At 42.4% G+C, this 26,004-nt stretch overlaps 1 protein-coding gene across 1 annotated transcript in view; it reads left to right on the plus strand.

Moving 5' to 3' along the window:
* Nucleotides 1-26,004, plus strand: part of SPEF2 (sperm flagellar 2) — a 171,036-nt gene that overhangs the window by 134,663 nt on the left and 10,369 nt on the right. Inside the window, 4 exon segments of the mRNA XM_067730508.1 lie at nt 4,561-4,667; nt 5,374-5,556; nt 11,001-11,093; nt 24,316-24,495. Of these exon segments, the coding sequence (XP_067586609.1) occupies nt 4,561-4,667; nt 5,374-5,556; nt 11,001-11,093; nt 24,316-24,495 (563 nt within the window).

The raw sequence follows: 26,004 nt of genomic DNA on the forward strand, positions 1-26,004 counted from the left end.
TGCCCCTCTCCTGCCTGGAGAAATGGATTCTAGGGGGAAGGAGACCATAGCACCCTTTGCCCATAAGAGAAACCTGTAATATGAAGTGTGTAAACGTGGAGGGTAAGACTGCCTGCTAGCGACCTCCAGCTTCACCACATATGACCACTGTGACATCAGACAAATTAATCAACCTCTCTGTGCCCTAGGTTTTTGACCCATAAAATGGTGATGGATACTAGTAGTTGGCCTACTTTCTTAACTATAAAATAGGGATACTGGGTGATGACGATTAAATGATGTACAGCACTTGACATACTAACCAAAATGCCTGCTAAGTAGTAAGCACTCACTAAGATTGTTCCAGGAATAATGAGCAAGTGTAGGGGGGACAGGGATTAAGCAAAACTGCAGATAGGCATTGGTGATTACTTAAAATAACCACATGGAGTTATTTTAAAGGCAGGGATTCTGAGTCGAGTCACCAAAAAGCAGAAAAGTCCTCAGAAGCTTGACCGTAACCTCCCAAAGAGGAACAATCAATTTTTGAAAACTTGTCTTAAAAAATAGCCTTGGCTTGTATATGATGAGATACTAGATCTTATGTTCTGTGGCCTGTGTCGTAAACATGGAGTGAAGTCGAAGGGAAACCAAGTGAGGTTTTTTTTATAGCACCAACAACTTCCGGACTGAATTCCTCAACACGCACCATCTCAGCCAGGCTCACACCAAGGCTTCCCTCGTGGAAGTGACAAGTGGTTCCCCAGGGAGCAAAACCACCACGAGCTGATGGTGATGACCATGAGCACGGTTACCCTCAGGAGGGTGGAGAACTTGTTCCCATCCTGCCATGCCATCGCCAAGATCGGACGTCCCCTCAATGATTTTATCTGGATGTGCTCGTTGCATGATATGAAGGGTGATGATACTGGCCCGGTATTCAGAACGAACAAATCGGCCAGAACGTTTACATAGTTTATTGCTGAAGTAGAACAGAGAACTCTAAAAGAGAAATTAGAAAAAAGTAAGTTTTTCTCCGTCCTCAGTGATGGGATCACAGACAGTTCAATCGAGGAAGCTGACCTTGTGTACAAGCAGTGAGCGTGCGCAGGGAAAGGACACTGCCAAATCGTTGGGGTACAGACAGGGGGAAAGAAGGGACCTCTGGCAATAAAACATGCCCCTGAGAACACTCTAGAGAGAAATCTTCAACTTCGACTATCGAACCAAGACTGGGCAAAGAAACTGGTTGGTTTCGCAAGTGATGGTGCCCATGGCTCAGAGCAAGAAGACGGCAGCGGGGTGGCCCTGCTTTTAAGAGAAATCCAGCCATGTGCGCTGACTGTGTATTGCTCTGCACATCATCTCGAGGTATCTTACTAAGCGGCGTTCCAGAGCGTTCCCCTGTACAACGATGTCAGAGACCTTCTCCGCAGCACTTACCACTTCTATCACAATTCTCCTGTTCATAAGAGTACTCTGGTACTTTCAAAGGCCTTCACCTTCGACCTGTGATACCTTCTCAATTAGGAGGCCAGAGGTGGCTTCAAGGATTACAGGCCTCCCTCCAGAATCTTCTCAAAGGATATCAATTGTCCAGCAGCTGCATTCGGTAAGTAATTTTGAAATACTGTACTATTTTAGTTTTTTCAGAATAAAAAGAATACTTTTACTGAGCCATTTGAAATAATAATTTTGAGAAAGATAAACCACTGTTTTTCCTAGCCCATGTTACAGACAAGGGAAGGCAGAAGTGACACCAATCATCAGAAAGCCAAAGACCTTGTAGAGTCCCTCCTGCAGGCAGACATTGTTAAATGTGTCCACTTCTTGCTGGATGTCACTGATGTCCTCAGCATTCTGTCCCGTGTCAATCAGAACAGAAACTCTTCAATTGCTGATATATTTGCCACCCTAGAGTCAACATTGGAAATGCTCAGAATATATCAGACAAGGTGAGGAGTCCGGGATGATCTGAGAGTCTATCCAACCAGACAGATGGACTTGGGAAACCATTTGCTAGGTGCTTTTGCACATAATTGTCTACTCGGGGGATTTTTTTTTCCCCTCCCCAGACCAGGGTCAAAAGAACGCCCAGTGGATTCAGTCACACACTTTCAGGGTAACTGCCTCCTCGCAGGAAAGCGAAACATTTCTGATGTGAGAAACATGGTTTTAACACATCTTATCAAGAGGCTGCGAGGCTGTTTCAGAGATGTCAACCAAGATGTGGTGAAGGCAGCCGCGACTGGGAGCTTTCAACTGCGGCCAGCAAAGATAAATCAAGGTAACGTATGAACTCCGGCTCTGAATCTGTTGTTCTTCGATTGTCTGTATACATGTCTCTAAGATATGTGACGTTTTGTTGGGCATATTGATTGCAGAATTTGGAGAAAAGGAGGTGTCCATCCTGATTGCACATTACAAACCAGTACTGGAAGCTGCCAAGGTGAAAATTGACGACGTAGACACAGAAAGGAGCATGTTGAAATTAGAGATTTATGCTAGGTGAGCATAAGTAACCTAGTTGATATTTATAAATATTGGAGTAAAACTTAGGAGTCTCCATCTTTGACATTTTTCATTTTTCCTCCTAGATTTCAGAACATCCACACATTGACCTGGGATTTTGTGAATTCTGTTTATTTACGCAAGTATCGGAACATCCAAACGCTTGTGGACCTAGCGCTGAGCCTCCTTGCAAGTTCAGCTGAAGCAGAACGTGGCTTTAGTCAGATGAAGGGCACTAAGCCACACATGCATGCCACGGTCAAGGCTGATAGCATGACAGATCTCCTGATAATTCAGTTGAATTCTCCAGACATTTATGACTTTGACCCTAGGAAAGCCATTCATTGATGGAATACAAGAACACCGTCTTCAGCTGGTGACACAAGACCTATCTCGGATTGTTCATCAAACTCAGAAAGGCTTGATGAAAGTGATTAGTAATGTGTCAAATGTTGACCTCATCATTGATCATAGCAAAAAGAACTATTTTCAAAAACCTGAAAGTTAAAAGTAAAAGTCACCAGTCTTCATATCAAACACAAAAGGCATTTGGCATCATCCAGACCTACAGAGCAAAACTCCAAAGATTGGTTTTCCTCTGACTTTCTAATTCTAGTTCTATATTCACACATTCTTTGGGTGAAGTATATACTTCTAAGCAATGGTATTATTTTGATGTCCTCTTTCTGAGAGTTACTGCTAAGGGTAACTAGACTATAATTATGTTCTGAGTTCCTTTAGGCCTGGCTTACAATTAACAGTTTTTCCTGGATAATTCTAAATGACGGTTGCATTAGGTAACTAACTTAGGGCCAAATGGAAAGAGAATTTTTTTTGATCCGTAAACAAAATTTGTAAGCTTATCTGTTTCCGCTACTGCATTATATGTGAAGGCCATATTATTATATGCCTTGGTCATTTAAGTAACAAGGCCAAATGTCAAAATAGTTTTCACATTTCACACTAGGGTTCCCAGATAAACAATTCCTATGTGAACTGAAAGTATTTTCTTACACTTTGCTTGCACCATAGCTGTTAGAGACAGTGGAAATATTTTACGTATCTACCAGAATTTTTAAATACTTTGAGCCTCTTCATGGTTTCAGTTGAGTTTATTTGTGGTTTCATCTTGAGAAACATGAATGGATAATTTCTAACTTGTCTGTAAACCAATATAGTATCATGTAAAGATCATTTTACCAAAAGTTCCACTACCTGGGAAAGTTATTCTCATCTCTATAAAATTGGATACTCAGGTTTGATCAAAAAGGATAGAGAATTTATTTCTGAACAACCTGCTGGATATACAGTCTTATCAAAGAAAGGAAGATTCTGCTCTTGCTACCCAGAAAATTGCCTTCCAGATCTGAACCTTGCGCATGTTATTTGAACCACTGAAATTTTAAAAGGATTACTACATTTTCCTAAAGTTTAGAGGAAATGATAAAGTTCATGTTGGACTTTAGAAATGCTAAAAACTTAGATATAGGAAGAAAAATTTCAGATTCTACATCTACGTTTCACTCTTTTTTTGCGGTACGCGGGCCTCTCACTGTTGTGGCCTCTCCCGTTGTGGCCTCTCCCGTTGCAGAGCACAGGCTCCGGACGCGCAGGCTCAGTGGCCATGGCTCATGGGCCTAGCTGCTCCGCGGCATGTGGGATCCTCCCCGACCGGGGCACGAACCCGCGTCCCCTGCATCGGCAGGCGGACTCTCAACCACTGCAGCACCAGGGAAACCATTTGCAGTAGTTTTTTAAATTCAACCTATTCTGAGTACAAGGTCAAAGAAGACTCCAAACTAAAATATAAAGCCTCAGTATCTTACTCAGTCTGAACAATTTATTACTCACTGAAAAAGACGTGCTGACTTAGCTGAGAAACAACCATTGGAGAAAATCAGGAAATTGATTATTATTTTTATGTTTCCAAAGTGTCTTCTGTTTCTCTAAAGGCTAAAGTTTTAAAGAGAATGAATAAAGTGATTATACAAATATCCATTATTTGTTCTATTTTAGTGAAAGAAACAAATCACATAATAAAACGGAAAAATATTTCTCATTGTATTTTAGGCATGATAGGAAACAAAGCATTTGCTGACGTTCTGCTGGATTTGGTAACCATGAACCTTGGAACAAACAACTTTCCTAGTAGTTGGATGAACCTCACTCAACCTGAAGTAAGCTTCTATTTTGTTTGGGTTTCAAGCTTTGAGAATTCTTCTTCTTTAATCAATAAGTCAAGAGTTTTCAAATAACCAGTACCTGCACAGTAACCGACATGTAGTAGCAGCCAATAAACCTGGATGAACAAATGAATGAACTTCAAGTTAAGACACTTAGTATGTTCATGCTCAGTATTTGAAAATAAGTGACGATGCTGACAGTCAATGAAACTTTACAGAGACCACAAGGCTCGGCCAGTGAGTTTGTATTTATTACTACCAGATGGAGTGATCCTAACCAGTAATAGTAGATGATTCTGGCGGTGCTTTCTTTTCCTTGTATTCTGTTCCTTAAGAAAACAAAGTGGTAAAGAGTATTTCCCTACAAGTTGTAGAGCCCTCCCACAATTGTAATTATCCTCTTTATTCCTTCTCTGCTGAAAAGGTACAAAGTATAATACAGTCAAAAGTGTTAATTCCTTGTGTAACGGTAAGCAAAGCCCACAAATGTCAAGGAAGCAAAAATCAAAAACACTCTCTAAGTTCTGTCTGGCATGGATTGCTTGGTAGAACCTGAAGGAACAAAAGTGAGAACTGACCCTATTGGCCAAGCTAAAATCTTACTTCCTTCATCAGAATCTCTTACTAAGAAACACGAGCAGGTAGAGTGTCACAAGAGAGTCATACAAACATTCCAATGGCATTTCCTGCTTTCTTCTAGTTGCAGGAGTTAACATCTTTATTGGTAACAAACTCGGAGTTCGTGGACTGGCGGAAATTCTTGTTAGTAGTCGCGCTGCCTTGGCCCATTCCTCTGGAGGAGGAGCTCTTGGAGACCCTGAAGAGGTTCCAGGCTGTGGATGAGGAACACCTGGGCACAGTCACTTTCGAGCAGTATATGCAGGTCACTACCAGCCCCTGGTGGCACTAACCCTACCAGAGTACTTCTGACCTGAGAAGCTCCCTGATCTCACAACACCAGGTCTCATGGCCCATGTCTAGGCACCTAGAGTCAGCACAGGCACTGTCCAAGTCCCAGGTAGAAGTCTGGCTCCCACCCCCAGGGAAGGATCTGAAAAAGTCAGAACTGCTTGGAGAGCTAAGGGTTCTGAAAGAAATCACAGAAAACATCATTGTCGTCCTACCAAGTGGTTCTTAACCTTGGCTGTACATTAGAATTGCCTGCAGAGCTTTTAATCAGCCCAATGCCCAATACCAAATACTCCGGGAGTAGCAACAGCAGTTACAATGAACACAGGGAAAGGGGAAGGGTTTTTTATTTTTTTCTTTCAGTCACAAGCGTGGTGAACGATAAGATGTTTTTGGACACGTTGAGTTTGAAATGTCTGTGGGAAATGCAGACAGAAATGTCCCATCTGATATGGCAGATGCAGAAGCCAATCACTATCACGTAGGCAGTTGTTGGGGTTATGAATGGACCAGATCCCCCGAGGGAAGTGTGTAAAGTGATGGATAATCCAGTAACATGGTACCTGGCCATTGGACTTGTAGATAGGATGTAACTACTGACCTTCACCAGAGCAATTTTGGGAGCATACAGAGTCTAGATTGCAGAGGATTGATGGAATAAATAGGTCTTTAGGAAGTGAAGATAAGACAGTCGATTCATTTTTGAGAAGCTTGACTAAGGAGGGAGGAAGAATGAAATGCCATAACTAAGAAGGGCCTGAATGACTTATTTTGTGTCTACTAATCGAATTCATCCTAATTCTCACCACTTCACATTGCTGGTAGACACGAAAGGTGGAAACGTTTATATGGTGCTGATTTTGAAACAGGGTGATAATCTCTAGGTGCCTGTAGCTCGTGTATATTTCACCATTGAAAGATCACATCTCTTCCTGCTTCTCCTTTCTTCCTTGATTAATGAAAGACATGCTCATAGACAGCCCTGACGTTCCCACGCTCAGACAGTTGAGCCAGAGGAAATTGAAGAGGTTCTTCCAGCCTGATCAAGAAAGGCACATAGCTGATTGGGCTCTAATTTATATGCTTCCCAAGTAAAGCACTTTGTGAATTCTTTCATTGTCCTGGACCTGGGCTTACAACTTATAGAGATGTTTTGTGTAAAAACATAAACAGCAGGGCAAAACTTACTCTATTTTCTTGTTGGCTTAAGATTTTTAAAAGTGGGCTCTCGTGAATGTACCAACCTTCACTCTTTACAGTATGTGTCAATGAACACAGGTTGTCCATTTAAACATCTTTTTGCACAAACGTGAGACAAACTTAGGTGTTTGTAATTTGTACCACAGTGCTGAGCAAAACCAGAAATCTTCCTCACCAAAAGCATGAATTTCTTAGAGAAAGTTGGCTGCTGCATGAAACAGAAACTCAGAAATACTTATCAGAACACTGCCTGGGTTTTGGGAGCAGTTGATTTCTGAGCTCTGCCCTCTCAGCTTACGCACCCAACGCCCACTCCTCAGGAGGCTCAGGACAAGGTGGCCATTTGGAGAGGCCCGCTTGACCTCCCCACATGACTCACAGATCTCTAGCGCTCTCCACATCACACACACAGCGTTCTTTCATGGGACTGTCAAAACAGCTTCTAGGGTAAAATTTTATGATTTGTTGAAAATGCCACCTTCGAATACAGTAGTCGAATAGTACAACTACATTGCTGAAATGAAGTTCTCTGGGGGGAAAGTAAATAAATAAATAAGCTCCCTACTCTGCTTTTTATTTTGTCTTTTTTCTTTTCTTTTGACTAACTGCAAGTTCATCATAACCGCCACTTAAGAGTGTGCTGATTTCCCCAGCTTCTAACATGGAATAAGATACAGCGTTTGTGAAGCTGCTGCGGCTGCATACCTGGGCTAAGCCACGCGAGCATAAAAGCGCACCTGCCTTTGCTGCAGCCCGATTGCAGCTGTCACACTCTTGCCTCTGTCACGTGTGGAGGTTTAGTCACACTCATGCAGAATGCTTTGATGGTGAACTCTCTCAACTCAACTTCTGTCAATGAGAACGCAGGTTATCATAGGCTTAATGAATCAGATGTTCTAAGATCCAAACAGCACAGTACTTGTTCTCTAAGGAAAAGTAAACTAACCTAAAATTCTTTGACCATATTTTATTTATTCTTTGACCAAATGTCCACAAAGGACATTTCCACATTTCAAGGATAAATCACCTGATTATCCAGTGGGGCAAGATGTGGTTGACAGAACCTTGCTTGATCAATTTAAACCCAACCTACAGTTCACGTTTAACATTTCGCACTGCTAATGTTTTCATGGATGACTTTTTTAAAAATATAAGTTGTTCTCTGATTAGGTTCTTTCTTCTTTCTCATGTGACCCTCTTGTATGTGAAACACTTTGAAACAGTTTCCTAATCTTTAAAATATCATCTATTTTTTAAAAACTAACATGACTGAATTCTTGGTTTTAAGAATAAGGGAAAACTCCTGTGCATTGAAACAATTGGATATGGAATTGATGGTTGAGAAATCAGGGATGATTTTTCATATTTCCTCTTTATCACTGGTTTTCAGCAATTTGATTATCGTGTTCCTCGGTGTGCTTTTGTTCATATTTCTTTTGCTTGTGTTTCACTGAGTTTCCTGCACCTGTGGGCTTGCCGTTTTTGTCAAATTTGGAAAATTTTCAGAAATTTTTTTCCAAATATTTTTTCTGTACTCCTCTCTCCCATTCTCAAAATCCAGTCACATGTTTGTCCCACAGGATGCTGATCCTGGATTCTTTTTTCTTTCCAATTTTTTTTTCTCTCTGACTTTATTTTGTATTCATTTCTACTTCTCCATCTTCTAGTTCACTGATCATTTCCTTTGCAGAGTCAAATCTATTATTAATACAATCCAGAGCATTTTTATTTGAAATATATTTTTGATCTCTTTAAGTTGGGTCTTTTTTATATCCTTCATTTCTCTCTTCATTATATGCATTTTTCTCTGTCTCCTTGAATAAATGAAATATATTTAGAACAGCTAAATGAACATCCTTGTCTGTTCATTCTATCATCTGTGTATTTCGGTGTTTGTTTCTATTGATTGATGTTTCTTCTGACTATGGGTTATATTTTCTGGCTTTTTTGCATGCCTTTGTATAGGATGCCAGATGTTATAAATTTTATATTGGTGGGTGTCCAATTTTATATACCTTTAAATATTGTCGGGCATGCAGTAATGTTATTTGCAATCAGTTTTATCCTTTCAAGGTTACATTAAGATTGATAAGGGTGGGTCCAGAGCAACCTTTAGTTTAGGGCTAATCTAGCCCCACTACTAAGGCAATATCCTCCTGGGAGTGCTACCCAATGCCTTGTGTATCAGGAGGTCCTTCCACTCTGCCGGGTGGTAAAATTTTCCCTGGTGGTAACATAGTCCCAGCCCTGCGTGAGATTCAGGAACAGTTCAGCTTACTCCTTTCCTGTGGTTCTGTCTCCAGCTTCTGGCATTTTCCACACATACATCCAGAGGTTGGCTTTCAGTCAAGACTTGAGGAGATCTTTCTACAGATCTCTAGGGCTCACACTCTCTTTCAGTGCATCTCTAGTGTTTTGCCCTGAAAATTCTAGTCATCGTGGCCTCCCCCAGCTCCAAATCTATCTTGTCAATCCAGCAGGATGTGCCAGGTCTATCTGGGTGCCTCTCCTGACACTGTAGCCTGAGCAATACTTGGGTCCTCATTGTTCTCCTTATTTCAGGAATTACTGTCCTGAGTTGCCTGTTGTCTAACATCTGAAAAAATTATGTTACATATATATTGGTCATTTTTTTTTATTGTTTAAGGCAGGAGGGTAATTCTGAGCTTTGTCACTCCATCATGACCTGAAGCATAAATCTTACCTACATTCCTCATCTCTCTATTCTCCATGGAGTGGTACTTATGGTCCACAGATTGGCCACTGGGCAAGGATTCTTCCCAGTCAGTGCAAAGCACTTACATTCAAAGCCCGAGCCCGTGCTGGACCTTAGCTGCTTCTGTGTCTCCTCCCTCACAGGCTTCTGCATGGCCAGCACTCCTCTGTTCTAAATGAAAAGAAAACCCGGTCCTCACCTCTGGGGGCTGCATCCCCTTACAAGCTACCTAGTGTCACTCCAGCCTTCTCTCAAAACACGGGTGATTCTTCAAAGGAAAGAAGGCACAAGCACAGGCCAGAGTCAGGTTAGGCTGGCCAATGGTTCTTGGAAGTAGGCAGTGCCAAGGGTAGATTGTCCCTCTGGAAGATGGTAAGGGAGAAAGACCTAGGAACAAGATGTTTATGTATATGAAGTGCTTGACATGTTTAAAAGTTAAGATTGGCAAGACACATTCTTTGAACCCGAGGAATTAATACCTGATGTTCAGTAGCAGACATGAATGAAAACAGCCAAAGGAATGAACTGAATGCCAAATATCTGGTATAAACAAGTCAAATTGGAGTTTCGAGGAGAGATCAAAGAGGGCTTCCCTGAGGAGGTGTGATCTAAGCTGGGTCTGGAAAGATGAGTAGGTTTACATTGGTGAACAGGTAGTCACCTCAGGTAGGAGTAATGATGTGAGCAAAAGAGCAAGAGTAGGAAATGGTTCTAAGCAGAGAATGACATGACAAGATTAAAGTTTTGAGAAAACTGATATGGTCAAATGGTCTGAGCTGAAACAAATAAGAGAAAGACTGGAAATGAAGACAGCTCCAAGGTTGCTGGAGCAGCCTGTGATGGAGGCAATGAGGCTGTACACCAGCATGGCAGCAGTAGACGTGAGGGGAAGGGAGAGGGGGTGAGGCATCGCCAAATGGGAACCGAGGGATTTGGTAATTAGTGTCAGACATGGGCTGAGAATGAAGGTTGTCATTAAAAAGTAGGTCCTGAGCTCTTGATTCAGTCAGTCACTCACTCAGCAAAGATTTCCAACACCAACAATATGCCCCAGCACCACGCTAGGCTCCAAGAACAGAGAGCAACATGAACAGGACATGAGCGATATGAGCTAGTGGAGGGCACTGACCCCTCCAAAGTACTGCTATGCAAGCAACATCCAGGGCGGCGACCTCCCAGCTTCATCGCATGCTGCAACAGTTACAGTGCAGCAGGCACCCCAGTGTGTGGGGTTTCATTTATAAATTATTCATGTGTACTACTGCACTAATGCATTCTATACATTATCAAATTTTTTAAAATAAAAATTACAAAAGAATGAGATCCAATACATGTGAATGGAAGTTCTAGTATTTTCTCCAGCATCCCCATGGTTTCTGCACCCTACTTTGGAGACCACTGCTCTAGACACCTGCAGAGATGGCTTCAATCTCTGTGGTTTTCAGAGGAACAATTACATCTCAGTGTAACTTTAATGATTCTCATTTTTGTTTTCTGTGTAGGCTGGTCTGTGGTTTACGGGAGACGAAGATATAAAAATTCCAGAAAATCCCCTTGAACCTCTGCCATTCAATAGGCAGGAGCATCTTATAGAGGTAATTCCATAACATTGATCCATTTCTTGTCTTTTCTCCCACTTGTGTAATTAGTCTTAGACTCCACCCCGACTCCCGGGTCCTTTGCTGTATCCCCCAAGTGCAGAGTTTTATATTCACTATGGCGACAGCATAGGAGAGTCTGGAGGGAAGCAGAGACAAAAATCTTAGACAGGCTTCTCCTGTATACTCACTATGTGATCCCAGACAATATCCATGAGCTCTCCGTGTTTCACTCTTCTCATCTAGCAAATAAGCTGGTACTGAACACACTTTTCGCTAAATGCCCTTCCAATTGTAAAAGCTTTGGATAAGAACTGACTTTCACCAATATATGTCTTTGTTCATTTCTCTTTGATTTTGACTAACTTGAGCAACATTCCAAGAGTTTGCCTACTGTATTGCCCACTACCCGTCAGATTATCATTATTATCATCAGAAGTATCATCATCATCATTATTGTTATCTTTAGCTTCTATCCCTGAGGCCACAATAGAATGCAAGCCCTTAAAATCTGAAAACCACTATGACTTCAACACATCCAAGCTCAATAAAATATGAGAGAAGTTGAATGGTAGATTCAGACATGAGAGCAAACTTTTTTATCGATTGATCAATTCAGCCCGCCATGGGTTAAAAATTGCAGTGCAAAATTGAACATGACTCCAGTCGTAACCTGAAAGTGAGCAATTCCCTTCCATTGGACGCATATTCTTTGAGCATCTCTCTTAGATGCTAGCAGGAGAGCAGGTGAAAGAAAGGGGTCAGGGAGTTACCAAAAAATGTCCAAGACATGAGGCTGGCAGTTGCACGGGCAGTTTTTTGTTTTGGTTGTTGGTTGTTTTATAAACTGGAGAACTGAGCTCAATTCTCCTGTAAAGCTTTGGAAGGTGTCTCTATATGATTCTCTGAACAAATCTGTCAACAATATAAACAGGTTCTTCCTTCCTTGGGAAGAAGCCAGCAGTCTGAATACGATGTCAAGTAACTTCCTTTTCAGCCAGAAGTTTTTAGAAGTGTTTATCAGAGCAGAGCCCTTCCATGGCTCACAGAGCTGCTAAAGGCGGGAGACAGCCTGTGTTGGTCAGTCCCGAGGACTGCGACACAGTGAGGCCGGAAAGGGCCTTGGGATGCCAAGGAAGGGTGTGGCTCCCACCTGCTGCTACCCAAACTGCTGGAAAGTGAACATAGGAAAGGAACAAAGTGGGGGGCAGAGGCAGGACCACAGAGCCTGAAAAAGAAGCGCTCTTACAGGGCAAAGGATGGTTGACAGGTGTGTGTGTGTGTGTGTGTGTGTGTGTGTGTGTGTTGTCCAGAGGACAGAAGAGGGTGGTGTCCTCTCTGCCCCATGGACTGGATGCTCAGCATTTCATAAATCTCAACACCCTTCAGCTGGGATTAAAAGCACAGATGCCACGGCTGACAAGCTGCGAGGTCTCGATGGAGTTACCTACCCTCTCTGTGCTGTTGTTTTATTTTCATCCCTCTCTGCTGGGAGTGTTGTGCAGCCTGAGTTCATATGTGTGGTACTTTTAGAACAGTGATTGGCACACAGTTAGCCCGATGTCAGTGTCAGGTAAACAGAAGCTAACCACGCTAACTGTACATGGTAAAACACCAGTTAATGGTTAAGAAGCTAAAGAAAGGGGTGCAAAGGGAAAACATAAAACAATATAATACGTTTACCTTTTTGGCCATAATTAGAGTAAGTAAAGACCAAATCAGGGGAGAAAACACCCCATGAAGAGGAATTCTGAGCGTCAGGACCCCTGGCCTCTGCTCCCAGTTCTGACATGACCCACTGTAGAACCTTGAATGGATTTCTTCACCTGCGGGGGCCTCTGCTAGCTCTTAAAAAGAGGGCTTGGCCTACGATCTAGCTGGCCACACCCAGCTCCCCTGCTTTGTCATCTGTGTTCTCTACAATCCAGGGCTGCCAGGGGTCCCAGGGACAGACTGTAATTCCTGCTGTCTGTGGGCTCAGATGACCTCAGAGTCCTAGGCACTGGGTAAGAGGTCCAGTTGCATCCGTAAAAGGAACCCTGAGACACGTCCGTGTTGCAATCACATCGTTGTCCCCTGACAGTGACCACTCACTTCCTTATAACTGACAAGGTTCAGCCATGGCCTGGCTGCCCAGCTTTCCACACAACATCAAGGGCAACTATTCCAGTGTTTTAAAAATTCATAGGGATTTCTTGAGAAAAGGCAATTTAATCTCACCGTATGCAAATTTACGGTTTTGTCTTAATCTCTTCTCCACAGCTTCCGTCCACATGAAATCCTTCTATTTCTTTGGGCTGTTAATATTTGTTGAAGCCGGGCTCGTGGTTTGAAATACTAGCTTTTTGCTAACAAATCCCAAGTGTCTATTTTCACCACCCCTAACCTCTCTTCCAAACGTTAGACTCCTAGACATGACTGTCTATTGGACATCTCCACTTGAATGTTCTAGTAGACATTTCAAACTCATCATGTCCAAGACTGGGTCCCTGACCTCCCATCCCCACCACCCCACTGCCCCACCTTCACCTAGAGCCCTCTCCATGTTGGTCAGTGGCAACTCTGTCCTTCCTCTTGCTCAGGCCAAAACCTAGGAGTCATCCCCAGTTCTCTTCCTTTTCAAAACCCCACATCCAGTCCTTCAGGAAATGCCCATAGTTCTACCCTCAAAATACGTCCAGGATCAGACCACCTGTTCCAAGTCCCATTGCTGTCACTGGAACAAACCAGCCAACTTCACCTGCGTGACAGCAGCGGCCTCATCACAGGTCCTCCATGTCTCCCTTGTCTTGGCTCAGGTCACAGGCAGATCACAGCAGCCTCTACTCCAGTCATCCCACAGCACTGCGTTTTAGTCAGAGGAAAACCCAAAGTCCTCAAGAAACCAACCGGCCTTGCCTCTTCTGTCCCCTGCCTCAGCCACTCTGGCCTCCTCCCTGTTGATCAAATGTGCAGGCATGCTCCTACCTGAGGACACTGGCCTCAGCACTCTCCTCTGCCTGTGTGGCCCTTCCCCTGCGTGTCCTACCTGCCTACTCCCTGCCCACCTCCAACCTTTGTCCAATTTTCATCTTCTCAATTCTGCAACCTGCCCCTCTTCCCCACCCTTCACTCCAATTCCCCTTTCCTTGACCTCCATTTTTTCCCTGTGTTTCCATAATGACTATCTAATTTACTTTATTTATTCTGTCTGTCTTCCTCTTCTAGAAATTAAGCTCCTTAAAAGCACGCATCTTTATCTCTTTCCTAGTAAGTGCATTTCAAGCACGTAGAACAGTCTAGAACAGTCCTAAGTACTTTTCTGGAGCCGTCTAAGGTTCTGCATAGTCAATAAGTGCTTATTGAATGAATGAAACCATAGTATTTGTGTTGGGTTTTGAGTCTATGTAAGAAACTTCCACAAATTTAGTGGCTTAAACCAAGGCCCAATTATTACCTCAGAGTTTCTGTAAGTCAGAAGTCCAGTCATGGCTTAGCTGGGTCCTCTGCTCAGGGTCTCAGAAGGCTAAAATCAAGGTGTCAGCTGGGGTTGCAATCTTAGCTGAGGCCAATTCCTATATTGGTTCCAGAATTGGCTTCCAAGGTGCGCTGCTGGCAGAATTCAGATCCATGCAGTTGTAGGACAAAGAACTTCAGCTCCGAGAGGCTGCCTGTTGTTCCCTGCCACACGCCCTCTCACAGTTTCAGAGTTTGCCTCTTCATGGCCAGCAGGAAAGCATCTTGCTGGCTTCAAATCTCTCCCTGAAGTCCTGGGTCCTTTTTAAAACGGCTCACATGATTAGATCAGAGCCCAAGGTTGAGCTCTCGTTTGATTAACACAAAATCAACTGATTAAGGACCTTGTGTCTGCAAAATCTCTTTACCTTTACTCCTGAAAATTGGCTTTCCATCATATTTACAAATCCCACCCATACTCAGGGGCAAGGGATTATACAAGATATGTATTTGAGGGGGTTTTCCAGGGAAACTCTGAAGCCTCCTTAGGAGTCTTCCTATAACAACATCTTAAATGATCTTAAGAACATAGCAGGCCTCACCTTTTTTGAATGTCTCATCCATTGGTTTAAAATCAAGCCTGTGTAATTACAGGAAGAGTTCACATGTCAACTTATTTTATTTTTGCCCATCTTCCTTCAGTATATCACATTGAACTTCTTTGTTAATGGAAATAATGGGTTGCACCTACACAGCCTTTTTAAGAGCATTTCAATGAAAATAGTATTAAAGTTCAAGGATTCATATGAAAGAAATGGAAGATAAACATGAAAGGACAATGCCATGGTTATCTGTTGGTGTCAGCTCCCTTCTACCCCTAGTCCTGCTGGGAATCCCTGAGGACTTCCAAAGGCAAGTGGGAAGATGAAGAAAATATAAGGTCCTAAAGGAACCCAAAAGCTGGATCATGACTCTTCAAATGCCTAAGGCTGCCTTACCATCAGAGAGTGTTTCAAAGCATCTGAGCCTAGCTCGGTGCCACAGCAGACCCTCAGTAAACGTTTGATAAAAAGGGGCGACTGAATGAACGAGCTTGCAGAGCCCATTGACCTCTAAGATTCTTTTCAGATTCATGGCATAACAGACTTCATGTATTTTCCTATCAAAGTTATTCTTATTTAAATTTTATTGGATTTGTCAAATAGAAAATAATTTTTCCAATTGTTATCTCATGGATATATAATTGGACTTGCTCATAGTTGTAAGGACTGTCAGTAATAAAGAATAACATGGTGTCTCTAGACCTAGGCACTTGCTTCTTTAAGTGTAGGCCAGGGCCAGTGTCTTGGGAATTGTATAGGAGCTTGCTCAACATGCAGAATCTGAGACTGCTCCAGAGCCGTTTACTTAATAAGAATCTACATTTTATTTTTATATTTTTTAACGTCTTTATTGGAGTATAATTGCTTTACAATGGTGTGTTCATTTCTGCTTTATAACAAAGTGAATCAGCTATACATATACATACATTTTTAAAAGATTCTCCAGAGGACCTTCAAGATGGCAGAGGAGTAAGACGTAGAGATCACCTTCCTTTCCACAAATACATCAAAAATACATCTACATGTGGAACAACTCCTACTGAATGCTGGCAGAAGACCTCAGACTTCCCAAAAGGCAAAATACTCCCCACGTACATGGGTAGGGCCAAAGAAAACAAAACAAACAAAAAAACAGAGACAAAAGAATAGGGACTGGACCTGCACCAGTGGGAGGGAGCTGTGAAGGAGGAAAGGTTTCCACACACTAGGAAGCCCCTTCGTGGGCAGAGACTGTGGGTGGCAGAAGGGGGAAGCTTCGGGGCGGTGGAGGAGGGCACAGCAACAGGGGTGCAGAGGGCAAAGCGGAGAGATTCTCGCACAGAGGATTGGTGCCGACCGGCACTCGCCAGCCCGAGGGACTTGTCTGCTCACCCGCCGGGGCGGGCGGGGGCTGGGAGCTGAGGCTCGGGCTTCGGTCGGAGCGCAGGGAGAGGACTGGGGTTGGCGGCGTGAACACAGCCTGCAGGGGGTTAGTGCGCCACAGCTAGCTGGGAGGGAGTCCAGGGAAAAGTCTGGACCTGCCTAAGAGGCAACAGACCATTGTTTTGGGGTGTGCAAGGAGGGGGGATTCAGAGCACCACCTAAAGGAGCTCCAGAGATGGGCGCGAGCCGCGGCTATCAGCATGGACCCCAGAGACGGGCATGAGATGCTAAGGCTGTTACTGCAGCCACCAGAAAGCCTGTGTGCAAGCACAGGTCACTGTCCACACCTCTCCTCCCAGGAACCTGTGCAGCCCACAATGCCAGGGGCCCGTGATCCACAGACAACTTCGCCGGAAGAACACACAGTACGGCTCAGGCTGGTGCAACGTCACGCTGGCCTCTGCCCTCACAGGCTTGCCCCACATTCCGTGCCCCTCCCTCCTGGCCTCAGAGAGCCAGAGCCCCCTAAGCAGCCGCTCCTTTAACACCCTCTGGTGTGGGCAAAGAACAGGTGCCAGAAGGTGACCTATGCAGAGAGGCGGGGCCAAATCCAAAGCTGAGCCCCAGGAGCTGTGCAAACAAAGAAGAGAAAGGGAAATCTCTCCCAGCAGCCTCAGGAGCAGCAGATTAAATCTCCACAATCAACTTGATGTACCCTGCATCTGTGGAATACCTGAACAGACAATGAATCATCCCAAAATTGAGGTGGTGGACTTTGAGAGCAACTGTAGACTTGGGGTTTGTTGTATGTGATTGAATAGTTTCTGATTTTTATGTGTATCTTAGTATAGTTTTTAGCACTTGTTATCATTAGTGGATTTGTTTATTGGTTTGGCTTCTCTCTTTTTCTTTTTAATTACTCTTTTTAAAATAATTTTTAAAAAACTTTTTATTTTAATAACTTTATTTTATTTTATGTAATGTTTTTCCCTCCCTTTTCTTCTGAGCTGTGTGACTGACAGGGTTTTGGTGCTCTGGCGAGCTGTCAGGCCTTAGCCTCTGAGGTGGGAGAGCTGAGTTCAGGACATTGGACCACCAGAGACCTCCTGGCCCCATGTAATATCAATCGGCGAGAGCTCTCCCAGAGATCTCCATCTCAATGCAAAGACCCAGCTCCACTCAATGACCAGTAATCTCCACTGCTGGACACCCTATGCCAAACAGCCAGCAAGACAAACACAATCCCACCCATTAGCAAAGAGGCTGCCTAAAATCATAGTAAGTTCACAGACACTTCAAAACCTACCACTGGATGCAACCCTGCCCAGCAGAAAGACAAGATCCAGCCTCATCCACCAGAACACAGGCACCAGTGCCCTCCACCAGGAAGCCTACACAACCCACTGGACCAACCTCATCCACTGGGGGCAGAAACCAAAAACAACGGGAACTACGAACCTGCAGCCTGCAAAAAGGAGACTCAAAACACAGTAAGTTAAGGAAAATGAGAAAACAGAGAAATATGCAGCAGATGAAGGAGCAAAGTAAAAACCCACCAGACCAAACAAATGAAGAGGAAAGAGGGAGTCTACTTGAAAAAGAATTCACAGTAATGGTAGTAAAGATGATGCAAAATCTTGTAAATAGAATGGAGAAAATACAAGAAACGTTTAACAAGGACCTAGAAGAACTAACAAGCAAACAAACAGTGAGGAACAACACAATAAATGAAATTAAAAATGCTCTAGAAGGAATCAATAGCAGAATAACTGAGGCAGAAGAACGGACAAGTGACCTGGATGATAAAATAGTGGAAATAACTACTGCAGAGCAGAATAAAGAAGAAAGCATGAAAAGAATTGAGGACAGTCTTAGAGACCTCTGGGACAACATTAAATGCACCAACATTAGAATTATAGGGGTCCCAGAAGAAGAAGAGAATAAAAAAAAGGACTAACAAAATATTTGAAGAGATTATAGTTAAAAACTTCCCTAATATGGGAAAGGAAATAGTCAATCAACTCCAGGAAGCACAGAGAGTGCCATACAGGATAAATCCAAGGAGAAACACACCAAGATACATATTAATCAAACTATCAAAAATTAAATACAAAGAAAAAATATTAAAAGCAGCAAGGGGAAAGCAACAAATAACATACAGGGGAATCCCCATAAGGTTAACAGCTGATCTTTCAGCAGAAACTCTGCAAGACAGAAGGGAGTGGCAGGACATATTTAAAGTGATGAAAGGGAAAAACCTACAACCAATATTACTCTACCCAGCAAGAATCTCATTCAGATTTGACGGAGAAATTAAAACCTTTACAGAAAAGCAAAAGCTAAGAGAATTCAGCATCACCAAACCAGCTTTACAAGAAATGCTAAAGGAACTTCTCTAGGCAGGAAACACAAGAGAAGGAAAAGAACTACAATAACAAACCCAAAACAATTAAGAAAATGGTAATAGCAATGTACATATCAATAATTACCTTAAATGTAAATGGATTAAATGCTGCCACCAAAAAACATAGACTGGCTGAATGGATACAAAAACAAGACCTGTATATATGCAGTCTACAAGAGACCCACTTCAGACCTAGGGACACATACAGACTTAAAGTGAGGGGAGGGAAAAATATATAGCATGCAAATGGAAATCAAAAGAAAGCTGGAGTAGCAATTCTCATATCAGACAAAATAAACTTTAAAATAAAGACTATTACAAGAGACAAAGAAGGACACTACATAATGATCAAAGGATCAATCAAAGAAGATATAACAGTTGTAAATACTGATGCACCCAACATAGGAGCACAGCAATACATAAGGCAAATACTAACAGCCATAAAAGGGGAAATTGACAGTAACACAATCATAGTAGGAGACTTTAACACCCCACTTTCACCAATAGACAGATCATCCAAAATGAAAATAAATAAGGAAACACAAGCTTTAAATGACACATTAAACAAGATGGACTTAAATGATATTTATAGGACATTCCATCCAAAAACAACAGAATACACTTTCTTCTCAAGTGCTCATGGAACATTCTCCAGGATAGATCATATCCTGGGTCACAAATCAAGCCTTTGTAAATTTAAGAAAATTGAAATTGTATCAAGTATCTTTTCCGACCACAACGCTATGAGACTAGATATCAATTACAGGAAAAAAACTGTAAAAAATACAAACACATGGAGGCTAAACAATACACTACTAAATAACTAAGAGATCACTGAAGAAATCAAAGAGGAAATTTAAAAAATACCTAGAAACAAATGACAATGAAAACATGACGACCCAAAACCTATGTGATGCAGCAAAAGCAGTTCTAAGAAGGAAGTTTATAGCAATACAATCTTACCTCAAGAAACAAGAAAAATCTCAAATAAACAACCTAACCTTACACCTAAAGCAATTAGAGAAAGAAGAACAAAAAGAACCACAAAGTTAGAAAAAGGAAATAAATCATAAAGATCAGATCAGAAATAAATGAAAAAAAATGAAGGAAACAATAGCAAAGATCAATAAAACTAAAAGCTGGTTCTTTCAGAAGGTAAACAAAATTGATAAATCATTAGCAAACTCATCAAGGAAAAGAGGGAGTGTACTCAAATCATAAAATTAGAAATGAAAAAGGAGAAGTTACAACAGACACTGCAGAAACACAAAGCATCCTAAGAGACTACTACAAGCAACTCTATACCAGTAAAATGGACAACCTGGAAGAAATGGAAAAATACTTAGGAAAGCACAACCTTTGGATACTGAATCAGGAAGAAATAGAAAATATAAACAGAACAATCACAGGCACTGAAATTAAAAATCTTCCAACAAACAAAAGCCCAGGACCAGACAGCTTCCCAGGCAAATTCTATCAAACTTTTAGAGAAGAGCTAACACCTATCCTTCTCTAACTCTTCCAAAATATAGCACAGGGAGGAACACTCCCAAACTCATTCTACAAGGCCACCATCACCCTGATACCAAAACCAGACAAAAGATGTCACAAAAAAAGAAAACTATAGGTCAATATCACTGATGAACAGAGATGCAAAAATCCTCAAAAAAATACTAGCAAACAGAATACAACAGCACATTAAAAGGATCATACATGATGATCAACTGGGGTTTATCTCAGGAACGCAAGGATTCTTCAATATAAACAAATCAATCAATGTGATAAACCATATTAACAAAGTGAAGGAGAAATACCATATGATCATCTCAATAGATGCAGATAAAGCTTTTGACAAAATTCAACACCCATATATGATAAAAACCCTCCAGAAAGTAGGCATAGAGGGAACTTACTTCAACATAATAAAGACCATATATGACAAACCCACAGCCAGCATCATTCTCAATGGTGAAAAACTGAAACCATTCCACTTAGATCAGGAAAAGACAAGATTGCCCACACTCACCACTATTATTCAACATAGTTTTGGAAGTTTTAGCCACAGCAATCAGAGAAGAAAAAGAAATAAAAGGAATCCAAAATGGAAAAGAAGAAGTAAAGCTGTCACTGTTTGCAGATGACATAATACTATACACAGAGAATCCTAAAGATGCTACCAGAAAACTACTAGAGCTAATCAATGCATTTGGTAAAGTAGCAGGATACAAAATTAATGCACAGAAATCTCTTGCATTCCTATACACTAATGATGAAAAATCTGAAAGAGAAATTAAGGAAACACTCCCACTTACCACTGCAACAAAAAGAATAAAATACCTAGGGATAAACCTACCTAAGAAGACAAGAAACCTGTATGCAGAAAACTATAAGACACTGATGAAAGCAATTCAAGATGATACAGATGGAGAGATATACCATGTTCTTGGATTGGAAGAATCAACACTGTGAAAATGACTAAAGCAATCTACAGATTCAATGCAATCCCTATCAAACTACCAATGTCACTTTTCACAGAACTAGAACAAAAAATTTCACAATATGTATGGAAACAAAAAAGACCCCAAATAGTGAAAGCAATCTTGAGAAAGAAAAACGGAGCTGGAGGAATCAGGTTCCCTGACTTCAGACTATACTACAAAGCTACAGTAATCAAGACAGTATGGTACTGGAACAAAAACAGAAATATAGATCAATGGAACAGGATAGAAAGCCTAGAGATAAACCCACACACATATGGTTACCTTATCTTTTTTTTTTTTTTTTTTTGTGGTACATGGCTTCTCACTGTTGTGGCCTCTCCTGTTGCGGAGCACAGGCTCCGGACGCACAGGCTCAGCAGCCATGGCTCACAGGCCTAGCCGCTTCGCAGCATGTGGGCTCCTCCTGGACCAGGGCACGAACCTGTGTCCCCTGCATCAGCAGGCGGACTCCACCACCAGGGAAGCCCAGTCACCTTATCTTTGGTAAAGGAGGCAAGAATATACATTGGAGAAAAGACAGGCTCTTCAATAAGTGGTGCTGGGAAAACTGGACAGCTACATGTAAAAGAATGAAATTAGAACACTCCCTAACACCATACACAAAAATAAACTCAAAATGGATTAAAGACCTAAATGTAAGACTGGACACTATAAAACTCATAGAGGGAAACATAGGAAGAACACTCTTTGACATAAATCACAGTAAGATCTTTTTTGACCCACCTCCTAGAGAAATGGAAATAAAAACAAAAATAAACAAATGGGACCTAATGAAACTTAAAAACTTTTGCACAGTGAAGGAAACTATAACCAAGACTAAAAGACAACCCTCAGAATGGGAGAAAATATTTTCAAACGAAGCAACTGACAAAGGATTAATATCCAAAATATACAAGCAGCTCAATATCAAAACACAGAGCACTCAATCCAAAAATGGGCAGAAGACCTAAATAGACATTTCTCCAAAAAAGATATACAGATTGCCAACAAACACATGAAAGGATGTTCAACATCACTAATCATTAGAGGAATGCAAATCAAAACTACAATGAGGTATCACCTCACACTGGTCAGAATGGCCATCATCAAAAAATCTATAAACAATAAATGCTGGAGAGGGTGTGGAGAAAAGGGAACCCACTTGCACTCTTGGTGGGACTGTAAATTGATACAGCCACTATGGAGAACAGTATGAATGTTCCTTAAGAAACTAAAAATAGAACTACTAGGCATATACCTTGAGAACCATAATTTAAAAAGAGACACGGGGGCTTCCCTGGTGGCGCAGTGGTTGAGAGTCTGCCTGCCGATGCAAGGGACGCGGGTTTCTGCCCTGGTCCTGGAAGATCCCACATGCCTCGGAGCGGCTGGGCCCGTGAGCCATGGCTGCTGAGCCTGCGCGTCCGGAGCCTGTGCTCCACAATGGGAGAGGCCACAACAGTGAGAGGCCCGCGTACTGCAAAAAAATAAATAAATAATAATAATAATAATAAAGAGACATGTACCACAATCTTCATTTCACCTGTATTTACAATAACCAGGACATGGATGCAACCTAAGTGTCCATCGACAAATGAATGGATAAAGAAGACATGGCACATATATACAATGGAATATTACTCAGCCATAAAAAGAAACGAAATTGAGAGAAGAACAAATACCGTATGCTAACACATATGTATGGAATTAAAAAAAAAAAAAGAAAATGGTTCTGACAAACCTAGGGGCAGGACAGGAATAAATACGCAGACATAGAGAATGGACTTGAGGACATGGGGAGGGGAGGTGTAAGCTGGGAAGAAGTGCAAGAGTAGCATGGACATATATACACTACCAAATGTAAGATGAATGGCTAGTGGGAAGCAGCTGCATAGCACAGGGAGATGAGCTCGGTGCTTTGTGACCGCCTGGAGGGGTGAGATAGGGAGGGTGGGAGGGAGACACAAGAGGGAGGAGATATGGGAATATATGTATACGTATAGCTGATTTACTTTGTTATACAGCAGAAACTAAACAATATAAAGCAATTATACTACAATTAAGATGTTAAAAAAATCAGTTCCATGACTTTATAAACAGACATATTTATTAAAAAAAAAAAAAAAAAAAGATTCTCCAGGTCACTGCATGCAAATGTTTGAGAAGAGCCAGTCACCTCCCCAAACAGGGCCGCGTAGTTGCTTAAGTGTGACCTCTGTGTCCCAGAGCTAGGCCTAGGATTTGCGGGGCCCCAGAGGATATTAGGTCCCGGAGCACTAACTCCTCACGCTGTCAAATGCATGAGACACTGCATCTAGATCTGAGCGTCAGCTCAGTCATTTAGGATACGAGAGAGACTTGCCAAACAAGCTGATATTCAGTGATAAGCACACTCTTTCCGCATGGGAGTCTACACTGGAAGAAGTCACATTACAGTCAATAGTCTGGGGAGTTCAGTGCAACGTGGGCCAGTTTAAAGAGTCTAATGGCTCAAGTTCCAGTGGCTTTGGGCATTGTTCCCTGCCTTCTCCCTACTCCCCAGGGAGTGAGATGTACCAGAAGCTTCATGGTTGGGAGTCAGGGCCCAGTTTGTCAGGATGGAGCTGAGGATGGACAGAGGGGTCCTTGCTCCCTTTTCGTACTTAACATGTCATCCCTGCCACCTTAATTAGCACATTCATTCCGAAGTATGTCGGTACCATTGATTAGCATACAATTTTCTTTAACATCAGAATGTTTCTAGCCCTACATTTTATGTTTTTTTACTTAGCATACTCTTCAGTTCATACCATTCATTACATGTTAATTATAGTAATTCAGTCCTCAGAAAGTGACCGTATTCCAAAACTTTGGGAGGGATTCTTCATTGCCCGTCCATCTACTGTCTACCGAAGTGTATGCATTTGACCTGTGGCTGAAATTCTTTTGTGTGACAGTTTTTCTTTAGATTATTTGCTGACTGTGAGAAGGATCCACCTCAGCTTGACTATACACAGATGCTGCTTTATTTTGCTTGCCATCCAGACAGTGTGGAAGGGGTCTACAGGGCCCTCAGTGTGGCCACTGGGACTCACGTCTTCCAGCCAATTGAAAGGCCTCCTCTTGGTGCAGAAAAGGTAATTGTGGTCCAGAAATGGACTAGCGTTGGGGTCTGGAGGGGATTCCAAAAGATCCTAAACTTCTAAGAACAAAGACTGGCTTTTATCAATCTCTGTATTTTCCCAGGTTCCTCACACGATGCTTTACTAGGTCTTCGATAACGCCTTACTCAATTGGATTAAGAACCAGGGACCCACTATCTAAAAAATGTTTTGGTAGTTAAATCCAAATTTGCTCAAAGTTTCTTTGGTGAAACCGAAGTTTGCTCTGTAAAGGGCAGCCTTTACTTTGCATGAAGTGCTGATCCTGAGAAATGAAAGAACTGGGTATCAACCCAGACTATTTGTCACACTCTGTGGAAATTCTATGTAAAACAAGTTCAGGCCTCAGACACATCCCACATGCATATGACACTTGATAGTATTTCAGGCCCAAACCCGGCCACCTGAATTCCACAGGCACTTTGTATCACCTGCATCCAGTGACAGAAAAGCTTAATGCCCAATAAAACCTCACATCCCCCTGTCGATTTCTAAAGGGTTGACATTTCCTGTTTGGGGGGAGGTAGAAAAGCCTCAGAACAGGGAAATGACTAATACACTTATTAGGTGTCCATTGGCATGACTTTTTACTCTTCACCTGACCTTTTGGGACAGAGCAGTGGCCCTCATGATGGAATGATTTTTTCTGCTCTTCTTTGTGGACCCAGAGGGGAGAGGGATGCTGCACAGTTCAGACTCCTCGGATGTCCTAGCTGCAGTTCTTTTCCTTTCACACATGTTTGTCAAAACAGAGTATAATGGGTTGTCTGAGAAAACAATGGGAAGTTCCTATGACAGCTTTCACACCCCAGAAGACATAGACTCTTTTACAGGCAGCCCTATATTTCAGCCCTGAGCAGATGACCCAGAGGATGTCCTACCCCTTCCATCAGGGGCAGGGCGAGGCCAGAGTGCTGCCTAGGAAGCTGACAACTCAAGGCTCTTCACCTCGATGTACTTTAGACTCAGCGTTAACACTGACACAGTGACAGAAAGTTCAGGAAGGAGTTATTGTTATTTCCACTCAAGAATGCTGTCTTCTTAGAACATAGGAAGACCATTTACATTTTCCCAAATAAATGACGAGTTAGATGTGGTCTGCCTACATCTCTCTACAGATTGGGTCTCCTTCACCCAACACTGGCATGGATCATAACCTGCCTGGAGGTCTCAACCTGTCCTCAGGGAGACCTTCCCTGACCTGGAATGGTGGCAGGCAACCCTGCCCTGTGTTCCCATAGCATGCTGTGCGCCCCCCTTCACCATAATCCTCATAGATAACTACGTCTACAGGGTCAGCTTCCTTTCTGGACTCTGGGCACCCTGTGGGCAGGGCCATCTGTCTTGCTCTGCATCCCCTAACCTGCCTTCCTGAATCTCACTTACTGCTAAAGAGCTCAGTAAACCTTTCACTTAGTGGAGCAATCAATCACTTCATTAATTAGCTTTGTAAATCCTACCCTCTGTGTAGCCCTGTGATCTGCA

This window comes from Pseudorca crassidens, chromosome 3, assembly GCF_039906515.1.
Source record: "Pseudorca crassidens isolate mPseCra1 chromosome 3, mPseCra1.hap1, whole genome shotgun sequence".
In the NCBI taxonomy this organism is placed as follows: Eukaryota; Metazoa; Chordata; class Mammalia; order Artiodactyla; family Delphinidae; genus Pseudorca; species Pseudorca crassidens.